This window comes from Episyrphus balteatus, chromosome 3 (assembly GCF_945859705.1).
Source record: "Episyrphus balteatus chromosome 3, idEpiBalt1.1, whole genome shotgun sequence".
Classification (NCBI taxonomy): Eukaryota; Metazoa; Arthropoda; class Insecta; order Diptera; family Syrphidae; genus Episyrphus; species Episyrphus balteatus.
This window is the reverse complement of record NC_079136.1, coordinates 63,501,901-63,526,832: the sequence shown is the minus strand read 5'-3', so window position 1 is coordinate 63,526,832 and position 24,932 is coordinate 63,501,901. Positions and strand designations below refer to the sequence as shown.

Sequence of the window (24,932 nt, the reverse complement as noted above, 5' to 3'; positions counted from 1 at the left end):
TCACTACTTTTCACTCGGACACCATTTCACAAAACTGTTTGCACGGAACCAAAAAAGTTTAAGTTTTAAACAATTCAAATTCCGACCATTCAACCTTCGGATCATTAATGAGGGCTTAGATTTTGCTACCATTGAGTTCTTGTGCACCAGATAGATTCCAAAGAAGATGAAGAATGAAGGCTTATATGAAGGCTTGTATGTATATATACGCAGAAGTCTCATAGCCAACCTGCTATTATTCTTTGTTTCTAAAAGAGTCTTTCATTTTGAAGACAACTAATAACTGTTGTGATAAAGTTCGCTTATTAACTTTTTTCAAAACATTGTATATTTTTGTTAAAGCTCTGTCTATTATTGAGCTAAAGTTTTCTTTTAGTTTTGTTGTTGTTGATTTACCAGCAGTTAAATTTATTTGCTGGTGAAATTCCTCCATCTTACTTAGCTTTTTTTTTCAATTATAACAAGGTAATACAAAACTACACGTTTAAATCACAATCTTAATCAAGATTACAAATATAACCATGGTTATGTTGTTTTATTGATATTTATCCAAAATCTTGCCTGGATGGTATTAATTTCAATTGGTCATTGTTGTACATGATATTTGCATTCAGAATGACATACACTTCTATTCTATTCTACTCTCAACACTCTTGTGTAACTATTATACGTCTTCGGAGAGATATCTTCTTAGGAAACATTCGTAAGGTATCGTATCCAAACAATATCCAAATGCTAGGCAATTTCACTTGAACTTAAATAAATGGTCCTTATTATGGAAAAGGAATAGGATATATCCTCATATAGAATTGAAGTTCTTCGAATGTTTTACATAAGTGGTTTTGGAATGCTTGATGCTGATCATTTGACAAATCTTATAGCTGCTGAACATGAGTTTGGTCATCTAGATAAATTTAAGCAATTATCCAAGAGCATACAATAATGGAATCGAATGAAAGTGGCACTTTTCAATTGACACCTTTTACCATGCGGATGCTATAAGAGTATACCTTCTTCTATATAAGTACTTTTCCTATAGATTCTCCAATTCGGTGTTATTGTTATCGATTGGGAAATCAGAAACGTGTTCTTGATTTCTACATAGCAACTAGTACCTACTTGATGAGATACAACCCCTGATGGAGAGAATTTTAAGAATTTATTTGAGATTGACCTTAGATTGGTAGGATAAATAGAAAAGTATTCGAAATAGAATATGTATTTTTAACCAAATCTGATAAATTGAATAATTAATGATTATACTGAAACACAATGGTTAGCTTAATTAAAAGGATTTCATTCTGATACGTCGCTAAAAAGACAATAATTGTTTATAAGATGTTAATTTGTGACTTTTATTAAACGAATTTTGCAAAGCCACATTGGATATTAAAACGAGCACAAATGTATGGGGATTTTCAAAGTATGTTTAAGAAAATAGGAACATCGAATTTTAAAAAAAGTCATGTGTGCAATTCAAATGTGGTAGAAGTGAAACCTTAAGAAATCATTTTTCTTGCAAAAAAAAAAAAAAAAAATAGAAAAAATCTACTTTTTTTTAATTCTATCACCATGTTTTTTATATGATACCTATAAAAATTTTATTTCATCTGAAAGCTTATTTCACCTTTTATATGACGTATCAATCATATTTCTACCATGCCTACAAAAAAATTAAGAATTTTTTAAAGCCAACAATGTCGAAATTTCAAACTGAGATTACGGTACTTCCTACACTGACTAATGGCCACCGGCAACAGATCTCCAAAGGTGGTTTGAGGTATTTCAATTTAAATTTAAGATTGTGTAACTTGTAGAGCACTTACCGTTATATTAACAGCATGCGTGTTAAAGTCAAATAAAATGCTTGTGTTCTCTAGATCAAAAGATATAAAGTGTCTTGAAAAAGAACATCTTTTTACCGTTATCTCAGGATATGGAATATGAAATTAATTGAAATTTTGCACAATTATAGTTTATTTAATTACCTACCTACAGTATAAATTTCATTTATCTATCTATTAAAACATAAAAGTTATAATCAATTGATTTTTCCTGTCGCTTTTTCGTTTCATCTTATTTAAAAACTTGAAAAATTCATAAAATGAGTTTAAAAATGTTTTTTGCAGACTTTTAAAAATTCCAAAAAATAAAAGACTACTCAAAAATGTCCCTAAAAATTAGGTTGTTTTTCAAAAATTTTTATTTCAAAATACAGGGCCTATGAAAAAAATTCGTTTTAGACCCCTAATTTTGTTTTTCAATATCTTTCAAATGGTGTAACTCAAATTTCTGTGCAAAATTTTGCGTACTTCTAATTAGTCTTTTGTCGAAGGTCTATGACTGCAAGAAAACCTTCACAACTTGGTTCTGAAATTTTTTTTAGTTTTTTCAATACCGTTTTTAGCTATTGAATAAATTTGTCTATTATTAAAAAAAAAAGCCAACTCCTTACGACTTACCGTTTAGAAAATAGCCTCTTATTTCAATGTCGTGTTACCCCTATTTACCCTATAAAATCTTACATTTTTTTTGCCTTAAACCTTCTCCTCTTATGCCTCTTTGATTTAAAAAGAAAATTAAGAAAAAAAGTTAGTCGGTGTGGCCGGTTAGCGAACGTACACAAAACCAAACTTTAATATATATAATAGATTAAAAAAAGAGGTCCAAAAATTTGGAACATTGTAAAGAACAATTGATGAAACCTGGAACGATTTTCTTAAAAATTCAATTTTCGAAGAACGGGGGGCTAGATCAAAAACCATTTTTTCGTACCCTCTTTTTTGAAAATTTTTCAACATTTCGAAACAAATCGGGAACAACCTTGAATAACTTTCAAAAATAACAATTTACGAACAAAAGGAGGGCTAGGTCAAAAACAAAAACAACATTTTTAAAAGTTTTTTTTATAAAAAAATTGAAATTCAAGAACAAATCGGGAACAATCTGGAACAGATTTCAAAAATAACAATTTCGAAAAAAATAGAGACTAACTTCACACATTCAGGTTTAATTTGTAAAATTATACGGATTTCTCAGTGTCAAGGAGTATAACCATGGTAAGTATCACGTGTTACCCTTTTAATTTTCATAAGGTGTCCCTGGTAAGTATCACAAATTGCCCTAAAAAAAACTCATGGCAGGTTGTATCACAGGTTTGTCTTGTAATTATTATGGATTTCTCCAGTTAATGTCATAGGTTATACAGGTATGTATCACAGATTGCCCATGAAAAGTATCACGGGTTGGCCTGGTAACTATCATAGGTTGGCTCTGTTATCATTGAAAATTTACGAGTTTCGCCAGTAAGTGTCTCCAAAGTAATTTCGATAAGAGTATCACGACTTTTCTATTAAAGTATCACGAGTATCAGCCATAGGAAAGTATCACAGATAGCCCTTAAAAAATATCAAAAGTTAAGAGTTTACTTTTTTCCTTAATTATATAAAAAACAATTCAGAAATATTTTATGGTAAATTTTTGATGAATATGTTCTGCAAACTTGTAGAAAATATTCATCACAACAACAAAAAAAGTAGTCATTTTAAGTTTTTTTGTATCACGCACAACCCTTTAAAAAATTTGGAATTAATTCCAAAAAGTACCTACTCGTGCAATAAAAATTGAATCGCTGATTTTAAAATTCTCAACTCAGTTTGGTAATAAAATAAAATCTATCAAGCTTAACAATAAATCGAATAATCTGACAAGCCCTTCCACTGTCTACTTAATTCGTTCTGTGACCCCGTAGAAAGTACCTAACCTACCATCCGCTACCACTACCGCATTGCTTTCATAACAATAGATATTCTCCTATTTTACTCTTCCAGCAAACTGTCGAAAATATTTGAAATTGGATCATTTTTGCCAAAAACGAATAAAGTGAGCTGGAGTTCTCTGTAATGCGACTCTTAGTAGAAAAAGTGCCGATTTTTCTTCTTCTAATGTTTTTTTTTTTTTTTTTTTATTTTTCATTCATTTTCGTCTCTGTGTGCTGTGCAAACAAAGATGTTCACAAAAGTGTGGAGGGTTAAAGAAGAGTGAGAGAGAAAGTGTGAGAGAGTGTATAATCGAAACTCCATCATCAATCTCAAGAGCCTTCCGATTCCGGATGGGATCTAGGACGGAATTGTGAACTGAATTGATTCAGATATCATTGGATTTTGACGAAGCGACATCTATTTACATGCTGCGCTGAATAAGGATAATGTATATAGTCTCTGTAGGTGTATATATATATATTTTTTCTATTGGAAAAAAAATGTAATAAAAGAAAAAAAATGTGCTTGACGTTAACGATGAGTCATCAGGCAGCAACAAACGAAGGAAACCCTTTTTTTTTTAAAGCTGTCACGTCACTTCTTAATATTATTTCGTCTTCTGACTATAAATGAGCGAGAAACCAATGTGACAGATAGCTAAACGAGTTTTATTTCGGATTTGGATGTAAAAGTGTGCTACTTGTCTTTAAAAAGGGCAGAACTGTTAAAAAAGAACGTTTCAAGATGTAAACCTAAAGCATGAGTCTGTGATAAGTCATTTGAAAAGTTTAAAATTGACAAATTGGTTTAGGTACTGTTGCATGTTACCGCGAATACATATTTAATAGTCATTGGGATAGTCAATTATGTAGGTGAAACATTGTCAAAAAAGCTATTTGACATCGATTGGAATAGTGTAAAGTAATTCTTCGGGAACTAAATGATGTCATTAAATTTATGTGGCTTAGGTACAAAGGGAAAAAGTACACTCACTTATAATAGCCGTTCCAACTCAATGGTATGATTTTTTAATTTAAAGTCTTCATACTTACGTTCCGGCGCGGCGTTAAGAGTTATAGGTGTCAAAAGTTCACAAAAAGTTTTTCGTAAATATCTCGCGACCTATTGATCGGAGGTCATCAGAGGTTATTATAAACATTATTCGTCGTAAAATTATCTACAACATATGCCTATAAGATTTTGCTGTCAGATGAACCGTTTCGGGAGTAGAGCGCAGAGAAGGTGACTAGACTGCACTACGAAAAAAATTCATATTTTTGGTTTATTTTGCTCAATTTTTGAGGAGGTGACGATGCGATTTTTCCTCAGATTAAACCTAAAATTACTGGACTATAACCCTTTTCTGCACTCTGAAAAAATGTTTGAATTACATATTATTATTTTTTTTTTTCTAGTTTGTCGGAATTTTTACAATTTTGACTATTTAACCTAACATTTACTTTTATATTATAGTTGAAATAGCTGGTGAAATAGTCAAAATTGAAAAAAAAATGGACGAATATTAAAAAAAAATATTTACACGTAGGTATTTCCTAATGCATTTTTTTTTTTTTTAATTTGAAATAACAATTTTATTTTTAATGCATAAAATACTTTTATTTGCAATGAAAATTATATTTTCAATTTAATTTTCTTTTAATTTTTTTAAAATTGGAAAACTGTTTGGTAATTTAAGTGTACCATTTTGAGTACCAGCTATGAAAGTAAGAAACGGGAGTTGCAGGTAAATAGGATTAAAAAAGATTTTAAAAAGCGGGCTTTCAGGAGACGAGATTTTTTTTACACAGGATTATTATAAGCGGGATTTAAAACAAGGAAATTTTAATTTTTTTTTTGAATTTCAGAAAACGGGATATTGAAAGTTGGGATTCTGATATTCTCCCAGTTCGTAAAGACAGAATAAACAGAGAAGATACGGATTTTAATTTTAATACCACATTTTCTTAAACTCAGCACACAAAAAGCCTTTAGAAAAATATGGTTTGGAGCAAGCTCTATTTTCGTTGCCGGCCAGTAGTATTACACTAATAGCTTTATAAAATTCTTCTTTAACTTGTTCATGCACCACGAAAGCACAGCTCTTACAAATATATGTAAGAATTCAAGATGAATTTGTACTTCAAAACGTGATGTCATGGATTTTTCGTTGAAATGGATCAGAATTAAGAATATTAAAATCTATTAGAAAAGTACTGTGCGACCCGCACCAACTTGCTCATGTAGTCCAAAGTATCTTTGTCTTAAATATCTATTGGAAGTTTAAGATTTTTTTAAGTTTCGGGGAAAAAAAAAACAAAATCGAAAGTTAAAAAAAGTGAATTTTGAAATTTTTTTTTCAAAAACTTTGTTTAATCAATAAGAATCAATAAGACCATTACGTACAACAAATTTAATCGAAATTGTTAGATCCATTATCGAGAAAATTGCAATAGGTACCTTGAAACACAGTACACATAATAAGGTAATATCTTCCGAACGTTGTCAAAATTTGTTTGTCAAAAATGGGCATCAATCTGTCAGGTCGGGATTCAATTTTTATATTTCAATCGCAAATTCTTCTGTTTTCTTCTCGGAAAATGGTCACTAATTGTTAAAAAATTAGTGGTGTGCGTGGTTTTACGGTTTTTGTGCGTTTTTCGTCGGTAATTTAAAACAATTAAGAATTGTAAACTCACATTGGTTGCCAAATTGTCATGTTTTGACAATTTGGCGACCAATGTCAGTTTGGAAGATATTACCTTTTTATGTGTACTGTGCTTCGTAAACGTTATACGGGATGTATGCGTTAAAAAGGAGATACATATCAAAAAAATAAAAAGCGGGTCTAAGAAATTACGCAAAAAATCATCTGTAACAAGTTTCAAGTAAATCAACGGACGGCATGAAGAATACCACTTTTTCGATCTTCTTCATAATCTTGGTTTTGATTAAAACCTACAGGTCTAAAAGTATGTTTTACTGATTTTCTTATTTTTGAAATTTGTTTTAAAATTTTGTAGTTTTTATTCGAAGATTATACACGTTTTTGACATGAATTCAGCCAAATTTCTAGGTTATATATTGTTTTGAAAAAGAAAATTATATTTAAACGTTTTTTCAAGCTGCCATTTTGGAGACGCCATTTTGAATAAAAAAAGTTGGTAGTGTACCAAATTTCTTCAATTTTCGTCAAGAAATGGCCATGCACAATAAACATTGTGAATTTTATTTTTTTTATTTTGCTACCCTGCGTTAAATGATACAACTATCACTCAAAACACCCAGATCATAAACCCAAGTTAATACCTACAACAAATTATTCAAACCAAACTCCTTCTCTCAATTCGATCAAATTTAAATTTCACATCTATTCACAACAACAAAAAAAAAAAAATTACTCTCGCACTTTATTTGGAAGTCATTAAGTTGTCAAATAATATCTTTATTGCTTGCACAAATCCCAAATTGCCAAAAATCGATGAAACATCATCCTTACACGATATCTTCATCTAAAAAATTTCGCACCAAATTTTCAAATATTTGCACGTCCTTGAAAATAATAAAATGAAAATGAAAACGAAAAAAAAAAAAAAAACAAAATCATCCCAATACCAATTGAAGCAAACTTCGAAATTCTAACAGTAGCTAACATAACACAACACCAAACCTTATCTAGAATGAATACAAAAAAAAAAAAAAAAATGTTAGGTAAACAAAGCTTCAAGGACCTTCGTTGCCACACTCTGTATATACCACACAAAGATAAACAATAATAAAAATACATTTTGTTATTTTAACGAAAATCGATTTGCTGCGAATTTTCCCGCACATTCTATTGAAAAAAAAAAAGGAATAGCAAAGTTATCTATACATTTTTAAGCACACAAGTTCAAACAATTTTCAAATGGTGTCCCGTTTTGCTTTAGAAAATATATATAAAAAAACTAGGATAAAAAAATACTGTCAAAGTCGTCTTTGTTTCGTTTCTCTTCGTTTTCATTTTTTTTTTTTTAGTTTATTTGGATAAGAACTTTTTAGATGATTGCCAAACACATGTTTGTTCGTTTTAAACTTTTAAACCGTTCGCTGTGTTATTATTCTATTTTTTTTTTTTTTATTAAATGATATCTTAAAAAATAAACAAGAGCATTTCATACTGTAGAAAAAACTTTTAATATAAAAGAAAGACGACACGCAATCGAAAAAAAAAAGCAATAAGACTTACCGGTATGTTGTTTAGGAAAAACGCAATACCCGCTCCTGGTTTTGATGGAGGAGTTGAACAATTGGCTCGCAATATGTCACCAGGATCGTATCGTTCTCTTTCCGTCCAAAGTGTTGGTGGGGCATGTGGAAGTTCTGCAATAGAATTATCAAAAGACACCCAAAAATATATATTATTATCAGTTGTGTGTGTCATTTTGTTCAAAATTTTCTTCAGAAAAAAAAAAAACTATATAAAACTTTTTAATAATTCAGAATAAAAATAGAATTGAAAATAAAAACATTTCTCTCTTAGGTTATATTTTGTCCAAGTAGATGAAGTTATATACAAACAATAGAGTGAGTAATTGAATCGTTGATGTTAGAAAAATAGTTTCGATGACATTTTAAAAGTTTCAATACCTTTCCTTCTCAAAATAAGTTTAATCAACCAAAATCTATTTTTAAGAGGATACAAAACAAGGTGTGTGAATTTACCGTTATTTATTTACAATACGAAATAAAACAAATCATTTGAAGCTTAATACTTTTTTTTATCAATTTTCGAAGTTTAAACTTAAGGGGTCACTGTGGCGTATGTGTAACATTCGTGTTTATAACAAATGTTTATTCCTAAAGAAAAAAATCATTTGACCTTTACTAGCCATATTCGGACCACTTATATTATATGAAGAGGTCAGTATAAATTTTATAATGCCGCAATGTTAATTTTTTTCACTGTTAGAATCATTTTTATAGTATTTAAACAACATTTAATAATGCCAATTCTTCAATCTATTGCTTTTGATTTGATATGGGCAGTATTTTTCTCTATAGGTAGCAGTTTTCTCTGAAATTTTCTTCCTGAGATTTTAATAGGGTTTGTCATTTTTATATAGAAAAAAATAATTAAGTAAAATATTGGTATCCTACATGTCCTAAAAAAATACAGGTTTAAAAAAATATTTACTCTAGACGTATAAGAAATAAAATGCACAACTGGGTCGCACGTACTAACTTGCTTTTATGGTAAAAGTTGCTATTGAAAAATATCATAAAAAAATATTTCAATTTTATTCTATACAAAATTTAAAAAAAAATTAAAGAAAAAAAATTGAAAAAATTGCTTTTAAATACAGAAAAACGTCTTTTTAAATGGTTTTAATAGTTTTAATTAATTTTAAATAACACTTTATTTTAATTAATTTGAATAACACTTCATTTTTTAAAAAATCACTTTTGGACAGAGACCAGAAATAACAAAGCCACCTTTATTTTCAATCGGTTTCTCTCTGAGAGTTAATCATAAACTTAAAATAGTTTCGGTTAAGGTTTGAGATTTATTTTTAAAAATCAAAAATAAAGGTTATCGGTTGAGATTTATTTTTTATTTTTTTAAATATCTCTCAATGGTTGAGATTTTTACAAAAAAATAAATGGAAAAGGTCAACCTTTAACCGTTTTCGCTGAAAATAAATCAAAAATGGTCAATTCAAAGGAAAATGTCGAATATGTCAAGAATGTCTTTATATTGCAAAAATAAATATGAAAAGGATGTTTTTCTAAGTTTATGTATTAAATAATGTATAAACTAAATAGACTCTCAAAGTTCTTTAGACCCAAGATTATATCTCTTTTCGTTTAAAGTAATAGTCCAAGATCCCAGGGCCGCCAGACATTACTTATTTTCTCAAGAAAAAAATGTATGGAATTACGTAGCGCTAGGACATACTATTAGTGAATGGATACTGGCTATCTTGTGCCGACGGCCATTTTACCACTAACAGGTGCTAAAGGTACGAAAAATACGTATTTAGATTTCTTATTTTCTCAAGGCTGATTTTTATATATGATACCTACTCAGGGAACTAATACATTAATTTTTGTAAGCTGCCAGACCCGTCGGATGGGCCTAACACCTTGCCAGACACGCATAATAGGAATCAGGAAAGTTAGATTTTATTATATGGGGGTCTGGGAAAAAATTTATAAAATATTTTGACTTCAGGACTCGAAAGAGTATCAAGACACGCGTCGAAAACCACATTTTGCACAATCGCATCCAGAGTCATTTGGCCGCCATTTTGTTTTTTTAATAAAAATTGCAATTTTTCACATAACTCACGTATTTTTGAATCTACAGAAAAAAATGTCTTGATACTCTTTCGAGTCCTGAAGTCAAAATATTTTATAAATTTTTTCCCAGACCCCCATATAATAAAATCTAACTTTCCTGATTCCTATTATGCGTGTCTGGCAAGGTGTTAGGCCCATCCGACGGGTCTGGCAGCTTACAAAAATTAATGTATTAGTTCCCTGAGTATCATATATAAAAATCAGCCTTGAGAAAATAAGAAATCTAACTACGTATTTTTCGTACCTTTAGCACCTGTTAGTGGTAAAATGGCCGTCGGCACAAGATAGCCAGTATCCATTCACTAATAGTATGTCCTAGCACTACGTAATTAAATACATTTTTTTCTTGAGAAAATAAGTAATGTCTGGCGGCCCTGGGATCTTGCTCTATAAAATCTAAAGAAGAAAATGTGTTTTCCACTGTGATTTGAGTCGCTGCTGGGACGACAAGCACAACCAATGCAATTTAGAATATTCCAGGAGACCGATGTTCTAATATCTAGGTTAAAGCGTTCAGCTTCAAGAAGCGTTTTCGCCCGCTCAACTTCAAACGGCTATATCTCGGAATTTTGAAAAAAAAAAAATGAAAAAAAAATTTTGATGCGGGGACTCTAACCTACATTTGGGTACAACTCTCATCCCTGTAGGTGCACGCGTTCTCAAACCGGGAGAACTTAAAGGTAAAAAAAAAAGTTCAGCGGGTTTCTGAAAAAATAGGCATGATGTGGCGGTTTAACATGGAAGATGATTTTTGAAAAATTTGACAATGTGGAAAGCGTAGGCCTATGACACAAGCTATCATTTGGCATCACTCCCAAAAATTTCTCTCAAGCGGTTTAGCTTCCAGGAGCGTTCAAAGATTCGGGGATTTTTCGAAACAAATTTTACCCCAACTTTCAAACGCGATTTTCTCGGAATTTTGATAAGAAAACCAAAACCCGATTATATCACTATCGGGTAGCTGAGAATATAAGCTTTCATATGGCACCACTCCCATGTCTCTAGGAATTAGGAATTGATAAATTTGCAGATGAGATTTATTTTTTTCTCTCATCGATAAATCTCGAAACATAAAAAAATGCAAAATAAACTTTTCTCTCAGACCTTGACCGAAATTTTTCTTTTTTAAAAATAAAGGTTATTTTTTGACCTTTATTGAAAATGGCGACAAATAAGAGTTATTTAGGAACCTTTCAAAAGGTTGAGATTTATTTCTGATCTCTGCTTTTGAATCGTTTGAAGCAAGCAATAAAACTAAAAAACGAATTAATTCAAAGTTGGTAGTTAGAGTTTTGGTGATTGAAATTGAATTTTGTTTGTTCTTGCCATAAGACCAAAATGTAAACGATTTTTTTCTCAAAAATGTCTTGAACGACTAGCAAATAAAGTAGATACCTACTTCTTTTGATAAAAAAAAATATAGAGAGATAACCGTTATAAACGGTACCTGTCATACATTAACCATTTTCTTGATGTCTGACTTTCTAGTATACAAGATTTCAAAGAAAATTACGGGTCAAAAAGATTAAGTAACAAAATAAAGAAAAAATTTAAATTCTTTTTTAACTCTATTTTTTTGAAAACTGTTTAATGAATTTTGCTGTCAATATGAAGGTAAAAATGTTAAAAAGTTGAAGATTTTAATTTTTTTACTAATGGCTTACTATTTCGTTAATTTTTCCTAATAAGTTTCAGCAAATTTCTTATTTCTTATTAAAATAATAAAGAATTTTTTTTTTGGTGATTTATCTAGTTTTTATAGGTACTTCCTCCATGAAAACCAAAAAAAAAAAAAAATATGTATATATAATTTTATTTCATACGAATGCCGTTTTTTCACGAGTCGATTTTAGACTCACAAAATATCGCACGAATAAAGTAGACTAGGATTTTTCTATGAGGCTTAAATCACCTTTAATCACCTGGGGCTTAAGTTCACACGAGTCGACTTACGCCCGCCGAAGAGCTTCGCCGCACGGCAAAAATCGGCATAAGCAATCCTGCTAGTTGATCAAATAGTGGAACCATGTTCTGTAACTTTGAAGAAAACGCTCGTACATTAAAATGGCACACATACAAAATATTCTACGATCTTCTATGAACTCAGACTTTTTTTCAATTTAACAGCACTCGCGTGTTGAAATAAGAAGCCCTATTTGTCAGTTCAATTTTAGGTTTTTTAGGTTTTGTGCCTAATGTGAAAGACCTCACAACAAAATGGCGCGTTACTCGCATTCAACTCGACACTTTTGATGCGTCCAACTTTCAAACACAAAAAAAAAACCCATCTCACGAAACAACCATATCTACAAACAAAAAAGCTTCAGAGCTTTTGAATGTTAGGCCATTAACAGAATATTTGCATATACAACTGTCCTCCTGAAGTTTAAATAGCTCACCCATTTCCATTAGCACAAAGAGCAAAAATGATAATAATGAAAAAAGTAAAAGAAAAACTAAAATAAGATAAAAAAAAAATGTCCTCGCAAATAAACAAAAAGTAGAAAAAAAAAAAAAACAATTTACCAAAAGCAAAAAAGGGCACACAAACAAAACGCGTCCAGTACCATCAGCTCCCAGCAACAACATTCATTTCTCTGTGTCTTTCTCTACAAACATATCAAACCCAACACACAAACTAACATTTCCACATAAAATAGAGTGTCATTGTACGAAAGAGCCAAACCATTATGACATTCATCATAAACCAGTTCGAAATCAAAACCTCATCCGATCCTTATCAATTTTTACCCTCAATCCTTATATGATGGCTGGATGTTTCTGTTTCTGTTGCTGATTCTGTTTTTGCTTCTATACTTTTGCTATTTGGTTCCAATTTAATGGAACACAAATACTATTCACATTTTGTAAGTTTGTGTGGGCGTGGATGTTGTTGTATATGTGTTGCTTTATTCGTTTCCTTCTATTCAAAGGATTTTTATCACATCAACTGTTCCAATTTCTAACCATCATCATCGTCATTATCATTCTCTTCATTGACTCCAAAAGAGAGTGAGCCCTCCTCTCCCCTACGCCTCTCACAATGAGACCCTGTTAAAAAAAAAAAGAAGAGTGAAACCTCCTTCTTCTTGTATCTTGTATATAGAGAAAGTACTGGATGGTAAATGCAGAAGGAATAAAAAATTACAATCTTGGTTATATTCAAGGACTTCACATTATTTAGATCCTTTTTGGTTCGCTATGAAACAGATGGAATGAGCGCAAACCAAATCAAAGAAAGAATAAGAAAAAAAAAAAAAACTAAGAAATAAAAATATCAAGCCTCATCTAACAACCTCTTCTCTCGGCGAATATCTCATTACCGCGTATATGGTTTTTCATATACAAAAACTAAACTCAAGGGTGTTTTTGGATTTGAAAAAATGATGATGAATGCAGGTCGCACTCGCTCGCGCCACGCTAAGGGCAACAAGACAGGTGTAAACAAATTTAGATTTCATACACATAGAATTGTATGTGGTTGTGGTATTATGCAAATGTGCCCCCAAAAACTTATTCTCGAATATATTTTGCGACTTTGCAGGTCCTTGATGTGTTTAATTGTGACAAATAAAGAAATATATCGCTGGTTTTGAATATTATGTCTACGATTGATGTCATTTTAATATTTCTCACATATCTTCATGAGTAATTACAAAAGTTAGAACAAAAAATCAAATTTTAGTTTGAGTTATCGTATAAAATAAACTTTTGATAAAGATTTCAGCAGTTTAAATTAACCTTGTTTGTTTTTTGATAGCATTTACTTATGATTCTCCACTTTTACTTCAAAATAAAGAGATATCGCTAGTTCTTCAATTGTTGTGAAGTTCTCCAATACATATCGTAAAAAAAGTATGGGTTTGAAATTGTTACTCAATATTTGCAACCGAATAGCGGCTATCCAAGTACATGTCTCAGATAAGAACCACCCTAATGTATCTACATACAAAATTAAAAAAAAAAAACTTTTAAATACAAATTTGGTATATCAATACAATGCTCTAGAGCAATTTAAGGATTCGCAAAAAAAAAAATTGAACTTGAGATAAAATTCAAACATTACAATAAAATGAATGCTAAAAAAGTGTAACTATTTTTTTATTTAAAAAAAAATACTGTAGAAAATAAGATCCTACTTTAAAGCGATATTAACGCTACCTAATTGACATAGAAACATTTTTTTTTTTTTATTTCTGACTTTCACATAAACGACTTAGCAGATTTAAACGATAATTTTTTGTGCAAAGACCTTTCTTAAAAAGTTAAGAACAAAATTTAAAAAAAATTATTTTTTCAAAAAAAGTTGTATTTTTTTGAAACTGTGTTTTTTTTTTAGATTCTATTTTCTACCAAATGTTCTACATAAAAAATTTTGAAGTGAAAACTTCTTTAGTATCGTAGTGATTTGAAACAAGATGAAACGAAAACGCGACACGACTTCAACTTGTTTTAACTTTTTTATTTTAATAGATAGATGAATGAAATTTTTACTGTAGATAGGTAATTAAATAAATTATAATTGTACAAAATTTCAAATAATTTCATATTCAAAATTCGGAGATAACGGTAAAAAGATGTTCTTTTCCAACACACGTTATATCTTTTGATCTAGTGCACATACAAATTTGATTTAACTTTAATACGCATGCTGATAATATAACCTTTTATTTGATATATCACACATAACGTTACGTTCTCTACATGTTACACAATCTTAAATTGAACAAAATTTAAAAATACCTCAAAACACCTGTGGAGATCTGTTGGCGATGACCAGCTACCAGGGTAGGAAGTACCGTAATCTCAGTCTGAAAATTCGACATGGTTGACTTTAAAAAATTCTAGCTTCTATTGTAGACATCTTTGAAATAAGATTTATACATCATTATACAAGGTGAAACAATAAGCTTTCACATGGTATACAATTTTGTATAGGTTGTTAGACAAAAAAATTGATTTAATAGCATGAGAACATAAAAATAAATGTTTTTTTTTGCTTTTTGGATGAAATTTCATCGAGTTCAAAAAATTCTAACTCTCTTTGTAGATGTCTCATAGACCTGATCGATATATATATTTTGAGCTTAGACAATATGCTTTCAGATGATATAAAATTTATATAGGTTGTCAACATGGATTTGAAGGTGATAGAATAAAAATAGGTAGATTTTTTCTATTTTTTTTTTGCAAGAAAAATGATTTTTTAAGGTTTCACTTCTACCACGTGTGAATTGCACACATGATTTTTTTTTTTAACCAAACCAGTCCAAACCACAGAAGCGATTGGCTTCAAACTTTGTTGTTAAGAGTTTTGGGTGATTTCCTAGTAGTGATGGGAACTATCGAATGATTTGAACTATCGAATAAAATTCAAATGAAAAAAAACTATCATTTAAGAAAATTATTTGAATGAAAAAACAAAAGTTTAGAAAACTATTTGAATGAAAAAACTATCGTATAAAAAAACTATTCGAATGAAAATAGTAACAAACTATCGAATGAAAAAACTATTCGAATGAAAATAGTAACTAAACTATCGAATGAAAAAACTATTCGAATGAAAATACTAACTAAACTATCGAATAAAAAAACTATTCGAATGAAAATAGTAACTAAACTATCGAATGAAAAAACTATTCGAATGAAAATAGTAACTAAACTATCGAATGAAAAAACTATTCGAATGAAAATACTAACTAAACTATCGAATGAAAAAACTATTCGAATGAAAATAGTAACTAAACTATCGAATGAAAAAACTATTCGAATGAAAATAGTAACTAAACTATCGAATGAAAAATCTATTCGAATGAAAATAGTAACTAAACTATCGAATGAAAAAACTATTCGAATGAAAATAGTAACTAAACTATCGAATGAAAAAACTATTCGAATGAAAATACTAACTAAACTATCGAATGAAAAAACTATTCGAATGAAAATAGTAACTAAATGAATGAATGAATGAATGATTTAAAACTATCGAATGAATGAATATTTTACAACTATCGATAGTTTGATAGTTTTTATTCGATAGTTCCCATCACTATTTCCTAGAGGGGAAACTTTTTTAGGATAAAAATTAAAAGTTTCAAAGATATCAGTTTTGTTTTTTTAATATTGAAAAATCAATATTTTTAAAATAAGTTACTGAAATTTCTTGAAACTTTATTTTTATATTAGTGGTGTAACTAAAGCTCAAAAAATGGCAATATTAGGGAACCCGGCCGAACAGCTCTGATTTTGATGATCTTTATTTTCAAACGTGTCGATCGGTAGTTAAAAATACTTTAAAGTCTATAGATTAAAAATTGTAGGTGTTGCCGTTGTGTTCAAAATATTTTTTTTTTTTTGTGTTTGCAGTCAGTTTATGAGAATATTCCATTTATCGCTTAAACAATGGAAGAGTAAAAGTACTCCCATATATTTGTTTTCCTTAAATTACCTAGAGAATCTTTTCGTATCATTTATTGTATGAAATTTAAGCAAAAAAAATGGTTTTGTTAAAAAAAAATTTAATTTTAATTTTAAAAAATAATACGACAACATCGGCAATTTTTAACCTTTAAACTTTATTCAAAATGGAATACTTTTTTTGAAAAGTTTTTGAAAATTTGTATACACAAAAATATTTTTTTTTCAAAACGGGTCCCACAATTTTCAAAAAAAAAAAAAAAAATACAAAAATTGTTTGTCATACAAAATTTTTAATTGCGTACTTAATTGGGAAATTAAGACCCTTTAAAAAGGTGCTTTGTACTTTTATACATTTCTTTAATAAATTTCTTTTAAAATGAAAGATAAAATTAAACTTAAATAATTATTATTATTTAATTATTATAAAAATTCTAATATTCTAAAAAACTTTTGAAATAAAAGCTAGTAAGTGCAACACAGTTTTTATTATATTACTTTTGAACATAAATTAAAAATATTCTTTAATGAATTTTTACAACAGATGCTAAAAAACCTACCAGTGTTGCTGGTTTACTCAGAAATGTACCAAAGCCTATTTTTATGTTATGGCATCATATCCCCTTATAAAACATTTTTTGAACCAATTTGTTTGATTTTTATTGTCTTTTATAAGGGATGGGTTTATTTACTTCAATATTGGTTATGCAGCGGTTTTTAAGAAATTCAAGAGAGTAGTTTTTGGAATTTTTTTTTAGGACCAAAATTTAACGGCACCTGCCATGTACCTACCATACCAATTTTGGAAAAGTAAAATTTTTTCAAAAATGAATTTGAATTCTAAGACCAAGTTGGTGAGACCCAGTTGTAAGTCATATTTGTTTTTTGGAGACGTAATCAGATACGCATTTAATAATAATGTTGACATTTACCTTAATGCTTAGCTCATACTTTCTTTATTATATTAAATTAAAATACTTTAAAAGTCAATCACCCATATCTCTATGTTTCAATTTTACCTAATTCAACTCTGCATACACCACAACCTCACTCAATCCTAAGTAATTAAACTTTGCAAACACTTTTGAAAGAGAAAACTTTAAAGTTCATATAAAAGTTTAAAATACAATTTTCCATTCATAATAATTCTTACTCGACTCGACACATGTATATTTCAATTTTATTTGATTTAAAAATTATATTTCCAAAGCTGAAAGCAATATAATTTCACTACTACCTCACCACACAGGTGGTGGAATAGTGAGTTGTCGGGGTTGGCAGGATGGCAGGTATCCTTGGTGATAGTGTTAGGACAAACAGAATGAAACATTTCAACCTAACACCACAATTTCGTAGAAAACTATGTTCAGTTTATTAGAAGAAAACTATTCAAACACTGTCTGCTGTTGAAAAATACCATAGAAATAATGATTTTTATTTCATCATTTTTTATTTTTTGTTCATTTTATTTCAATTCATCATAAATGTCAAAGTGTGAATTTTTGAAGTAACATTTTTGTTTTATAGTTTTTGGAATATATACAAATTTAGTGAAAAATGTTACCGCCAAGTCAAACTCAAAAGTGTGCTATGGTGCAGTTGTATTGTTCGGAGCAAATTGCTATTCCAGAAACTTTTCCAAATATACTAAAAACCTACGCTAAAGGTAAGTTATATATACACATAAATAGAATTCCATTAACTCGTATCATTTCTATGAGAGGATTAATTAGATACAAAGTAATTTTAGTTTGACATCACGTGTGTTAACTTGTGCCAACGTTTTGATTATAATTACATAGATCGATATTGGCTAAAATAGCAAAATTCTATTAAAATTACATTATAGTTTACATGATGTGTAATAACAATTTTTAATTAGATCAATTATTTTAAGTTTAATACAATTTAGCACTAAATATGCCAAACAGTGTTGAAGTGTTGGTTTTTTTGTTTTAACTAAATATAAGTCAGAGGCTATAAAATTAAGTGAGTAAAAATACACAGTATAATTCAGACTGGGGCCCAATTCCGCAAAAGTGAATTCCTGCGTGTACACGAAAAAAAAAATTGTAAATTGACTTAAGAACAAGACAGAGAAAAACTTTCGCAGAAAAGCTCACTCTTGCGGAATTGGGCCCCTGGCCTGATGTCGAGTTTTCACGGGCCGATTTTTGTTCCACAATATGCCGCACAGTGGTGCCTTAGTTGCTCAACGTCAAAAAGTTATGAAATTTAATTTAAATTGTATTTTCTTTTTCAAAACTGTATACTATAATCTAGAAATCTAAAAATCTCTTAGAACCGATTTTTAACAATACTATTCAAAAAAAAGGTTCATTTGCTTCTTTTAACAAAAAACCTACTAATTAAAACTTAGTAAAAACTTAGTTAGACCGGGAGTTGGCAGCAGATTTCTTGCGCGAGAGATAACCGATTTATATTAAAAGTAAAACTGTAAGTTTACCGGCTTGTATCGGCGCCGATTCTGAGAAAAAGTGCAATAACAGTGCAGTTTTTTTCAAATGATTATGATACCAAAAAAAAAAAAAATACTGTCTCTCTAATAGCTCAAGCCTACGGGATACCAAAAATATAATTTATCAAAGTTTAAACGAATCCATCTGCCCACAATATGCATTTAAATACTCGTGAATTTTCACATTTTAATTGCATTTTTCGTACAGAAAGTAATTAGTGAACTCACTTAAACCAATTTTTTTGATTTCAGGGAATGATAAACTGTTGTAATGTACAAACTTTTTTTTTTGGTTCCATAATAATTAAAAAAACTGCAGTGTTATTGCAATAAATTTCGAAATGAATTTTAAATCTCCTTAGCTTAATAGACAGGACTATATCTGTGCAAAATTTCAATCAATTTTGTAGTCACAATTTTGAGATAACGGTAAAACAATTTTATTATGTTTTATTATTCAAAAGGTTCTATCTTTTGATCTAAAGCAAATACAAATTTGATTTTACTTTATTGAGCATCCTGATGATGTTACCTTTCATTTGGTATATCACACATAACTGTACATTCACTACAAGCTGCACAATGTTAAATTAAAAAACTTGCGAAATACCTCAAAATACCTGTGGAGATCTGTTGATCATGAACAGCTGGTGGCTGTGGGAAGTACCGCAATCTCTGTTTTTAATTTCGACATGGTTGGCTTTAAAAATTCTAACTTTTTTTCTAGGCATCGTAGAAATAAGATTGAAACGTCATATTATAGGATGTCTAAAAAAAATTGATTCAATAGCGTAAGAACATAAAATTATATGTTTTTTTGCTTTTTTTGATGAAAATCGATCGATTTCAAAAAATTCTAGCTCTTTTTGTAGATGCCTAATAGACATGATCGATATATGTATATATTTTGAGCTGAAGCAATAAGCTTTTAGGTGGTATAAAATTTATTATACGGTGATGGAAATGATTTTTTCACTTTTTTCATCAGAAATGATTGTTTTTAATAAATTATTTTAATAATTTTTGCGCATTGTAAAAATTTAAAAATGGTTTTATTATTTAGAAGAAATATTTGGCTTTTTACTGGTATAATTTTTTTTTTTGTAAGCTTTTAAAATAAAAAAAATTAATATAATGAGAAATGAAAAAAGTTAATTTTTTTTAGTTTTTTTCTTGTAAATTATGATTGTTTGAAATCAATAAACGCTTCAATTGACTCATTTTAAAAGCACACAACCTGTTTTCTTACGACGTTAACACGTAAAATCATCGTCCGTAAGCCGGCTTTACAGACAACCCCTTTTTTCAGTAAAAATATATCACAGAATACAATTTTTCAAAAATCATTACTAATGGTAATGATAGTATATTCTGAATTTTTCCAAAAAAACAATCACATAACTTAAACATAAATCAAAAACAAATGATATATTTTTGATTTAAAAAAAAAGATGATATTTTGAAAAATCAATATACATAATGCAGGTATATTTCCAAAAAGGGATATTGAGTATTTTTTAAATGTTGGTCTCAGGTATTGATACATAAATTACTGCACAGTAGTTAACCAATTTTATTTTTGTTTTGTAAATTATTGCGTCTGAACAAAAGAAATCAAAAGGTATACTTTTTTGGGGTCTCAAAAAATTTCTAATTTCTAATTTTCTAATTTTTTTTTTTAATTGAAATTTTTAAGTTTTGTTTCGATAGCGATAATAACTGTGCTTAAAATCTTAAAATTTGGATTTTCAACTCTGGTTTTTAAAATCATAATTTCCAATTTTATAAGCCTAAAAACATGTTTTGATTGCTTATGAGTGATTTAAAAAGAAATGTAAAATAAACTAATTTCCGGTTTTTATAAAATGCATTTTATATAAAAGTATTCTAAGTATCAACAATGTTCTTAATTTTTCAAATATATGATTCTGTTTCCTTTACTTTTATTATAATATTGACATTAAATTTGGATTAAAATTATAACCCATTATGTATCAACTCAGAATTATTCACGTTGAACTGATAAATAAATGATTAAATCCAAACTGTGATATCTTTATTTCACATAAAAAATGTTCAAATTTTGTTGATAAAAATATTAAGATTGTCCATCTATATGATTTCCTCCATTATATCCTCGTTAATTAGGAACAAAACCAACCATGACAATTTCCCTTGTCTGTCGTTATTATGAATATAATATTTCAAAAATAATGAATTTTTAAAAAGTCCTGTCTCATGGTCCAATGTCTAGCTTAATAATATTTATGTGTAAACACATTCTCCGTAAAATATATTCGAATATAATGCGTATATGAATGCAAAAATCAAAACAAAAAAAAACCATCTAGGCAGCATATAAATATTTCTGCATCCTAGATATATAGTGTAGGTAGGTTATAGGAACGTATACCCAAAATTTAAATATCAAAAATACCAGCAAATGTATAAAAGCCAAAACATTTTACGATTTAATTAAAATTTTCATTCGTCTGGTATTTCAGTTATTATATCCTTTGAATACACTCCACTCACTACTATTATACGCTCTCTCGTATTGTTTCCCATGTCCTTAAAAAAAAAAAAAAAAAAAAAAAAATAGTTGTATGGTTGATTCTTCTTGTGAGCAAAAGTTTTCTGCCTTTTTATGTTTTTTTTGTTCTCTTGTTTTGTATAAGTTTTTTTTGTTGTTTTTTCTTATTTTTAGAAAAGAATTTCACTTTTCATTTTTCACACAGCTGCCATTCGCACACAACCATACGATTTACTCAGATGGTCGGCTGACTATTTTCGTTGCTTGGCAAATAACGCACCACCTCCGGCAAAAATCCGTTTAGAACGAGCTTGCCGACAAGGTAGCATAACAAAAGGATACTTAAAGGTGCTCGTCGCTCAGGTTGGTATTTAATAAAAAAAAAAAAAAAGAAAAAAAACAACAGATGGCGTTGTTGAGATAGCTTTTACATAACTGACTAACCTTATTGTTATAACCCCCTTTTCGACCAACCTTCTCTCCGCAATAACACAACGGATGATACCGGCGATCAAACACACCATCAAACCTATACAAAATCTGGCTACACACACATCCTTCCTCCTTCGTCGTGGTCGTGGTCCTGGCCTGTGTCCTGTTCGCTATGTTGGCCATGTTCCAAACTAAAAATCAGGTCGGAAAAGGATTCTTCATTAGCCGTTGCTTACTGCAGGAACGTTGGAAGGCCCTTTGCCTGGACGAGGTAAGAGAGAAAGGACAAGAGTCATGATGTTGTCTACATTTTTTTTTTTTTCTTTTTCTCGGCCTAGCTAGCTTCTTTTCCTTTTGTGTTTTTGTTTCATTCGTTTTTCTTGTTTTTTTTTTTTTTTTTTTTTTGGCTTTTTTGTTCTTTGTTAATTTGAAATCCGTTTAAAATTTCGTTCATGCAAACCGGAAGTTGGTGGCCTTGGTCCTGCAGGAAGAACCTTCCTCCTCGAACAGCAGAGTATACCTTTTTTGTTGTTGTTGTGTTGGCTTTCTGAAGAAGTATTGTTTCAAGCAATTACTTACGCGCTTTTCTTGTAATACTTTTTACTTGGTTGCTTTTTTTGCTTGTTTCCGTTGGTTTAATATAATTTTATTGATTTTTGTTCCTTTTTTGTGCTGGTTGCTGCCAACACGTGCGGGTTCGGGTTAAAGGAGAAAAGTTTACTCCTTTTTTTTTGTTGTTCTTTTTGGTTGTTTTTTGGATTTTCGTTATATTTTTTTTTTTTGTTTTTTTTTGGAAAACGTCAAAGAAGATGAAAGTAATGCTCTGTACTTCAATATTTTCCAACAGGATGATCTGCTTAAGTACTTATCACTTTGCCGGATGTTGAATTGGCCTCAAGTTCACTGGCTGAAGGTGCTTGCCGTAATGATTGGATCCTTGAACGAGGTAAGTGGATTTAGAGACTCTTATTGAAAGTGTTTTTTCGTTTTTATTTTTTATTCTGTCTATAGCTTTGATACACAGAATTTTTCTACTACTACTCTTTTTCCTAGAAGAGGTGAAAGCAAAAGTTAAGACTTCTTAGTTGTAGAAGTATTGAAACAAAAAATTCATAGATACTTTTTGATAAGCAGGCAGAGAGAGGATACTTAACCTGATGGGTGCAGTTATTGAAAACCTCTTAATAAATAATCGAAAGGAAAAAAGTTTTGAGTTGAAAGATGATTATATTTTTTTTATATTTATGGGAATTTTTCAAGCTAAATAGAGTTAAATTTGTGGTAAATTAATATTTCTATAAATTTTCAATAAAGAAATATTATTGTATAGGAATGTGGGTGATTTAAAGTTATGTTTCATAATTTTATTATTATATCATTCAAATTTTTGGAAACTGTGTGCAGTTTCAATTTTATTATAACTTTAACAGACTTTTCAATAATTGATAGCACTGTGATAGTTCAAAAAACCGACAGAGGGCTCTTATGTCTACTAAATATAATTCGAGTATGCTGAACACAATGGCGTTCTTAGTTTTTCTGGATTAGGTCAAATAAGAAAGATTTTTGCGTTTGAAATTTTGTTTGCACATGCCAAAACTGATTGTATAAAACACCATATATTTTCCAATTTTTGATTTCTTATCGATGAAAAATGATGCGAAATTTATTTTTTTGGAAGTATTATTCATAAAAGAAGTTATTTGAAAAAATCTATCGAATAACTGTTTAAATCATTATTTTATGGCAAAAAACGTCGACTTTTCTTTAACTTTTTCTTACATTTTTTAACTATAAAGGTACAAATATATGCGAAAACTCAACATTTTTTTTGTACACACCTTTTATGTGTTAGTACTCTGGAATATTATACATATGTAGATGTAGATATTTAATTCAAAAATCAGGCATGATATCAATATTTTTATTTAATTTTTTTTAAGTTCAAAAAATCATTTTTTTTTTTAATTTGTTTTAAAATTAAAACATATTTACTATTACTTCCATCTGCATTATATGAGCTCACATACACAACACATAATATATTTGTCACAGTCCATCTTTAACTTAATGGGGTTTTTCACTTAAACGAACCCCGTTTAACTGAAGAAAATATTTAAAGATCAAAAAAGTGTTTCAGATAAGCGGGTTTTTCTCTTAAGGGGGTTTCTCTTAAGAGGGTTTTTATGCTACTTGAGCCCATGGGCGTTTTGCCCCCTTCCGATCTTACCTGATATTCTGGAATATGTTTTTTACTTAAGGTTCAAACCTTTAAAATTCATTCTTTTACAAGAAAATACTCTTGAATAATCAACTTTCATTATAAAGAATAAGTTAAAAACTTTAACTATCTCACGGTTAAAAGTGCAACTTACTTTTAACATAAACGGTAACGATTTGTTGAAAAATCACAAGAGTTTCGGCGTTTCAACCAAACATGCTCATACTTTCAGACATGGTCGATCATACCAAAAGCCACTTTTTCATATTGCAAGGTTTGCCAGTTTTATTATTATTTTTTTTTTTTTTTTCATACAACATAGTAAGAAAACGATTTTGCCCCCACTTTCCCTACATATGTATTGCATTTAAACTTTTTGTAATTTTTTATTTTATAAACTAAAGAATTTAAAAAAAAAAACAGTGTTTTACTGCTACTTTTTCACTCTTAAGCTTAACCAATATTGTAGATAGGTAGGCACTGCCTATTCGTATTTGTAAACAAAGCCATACTCTATCCTGAAATACAAGATCAAATCGCTGCATTTTAATTTAAGTAATACGAAAAATATTAGAAAAATTGAAGAAAAATCGACGTTTTTTGCCATAAAATAATGATTTAAAATGTCATTCGACAGATTTTTTTTTAAAATAACTCCTTGTACGAATAAAACTTGGAAAAAAATAGATTTTCCATCATTTTTCATCGATAAAAAATCAAAAATTGGAAAATATATGGTGTTTTATACCC

At 29.4% G+C, this 24,932-nt stretch overlaps 2 protein-coding genes across 3 annotated transcripts in view; one reads left to right on the top strand and one right to left on the bottom strand.

The window, feature by feature from the left end:
• LOC129915391 (uncharacterized) overlaps nucleotides 1-24,932 on the bottom strand; it is a 463,244-nt gene that overhangs the window by 229,841 nt on the left and 208,471 nt on the right. Inside the window, exon 5 of the mRNA XM_055994903.1 lies at nucleotides 7,987-8,120. Coding sequence (XP_055850878.1) covers nucleotides 7,987-8,120 — 134 coding nt within the window. The remainder of the gene's footprint in view (nucleotides 1-7,986; nucleotides 8,121-24,932) is intronic.
• Nucleotides 17,932-24,932, top strand: part of LOC129915390 (uncharacterized) — a 31,064-nt gene continuing 24,063 nt past the window's right edge. Inside the window, exons 1-4 of one of the 2 annotated variants that reach the window (XM_055994902.1) lie at nucleotides 17,932-18,183; nucleotides 21,735-21,892; nucleotides 22,164-22,232; nucleotides 22,809-22,907. In XM_055994902.1, the coding sequence (XP_055850877.1) occupies nucleotides 18,075-18,183; nucleotides 21,735-21,892; nucleotides 22,164-22,232; nucleotides 22,809-22,907 (435 nt within the window). In that variant the 5' untranslated portion in view covers nucleotides 17,932-18,074. The remainder of the gene's footprint in view (nucleotides 18,184-21,734; nucleotides 21,893-22,163; nucleotides 22,233-22,808; nucleotides 22,908-24,932) is intronic. The other variant, XM_055994901.1, reaches the window with a different exon arrangement.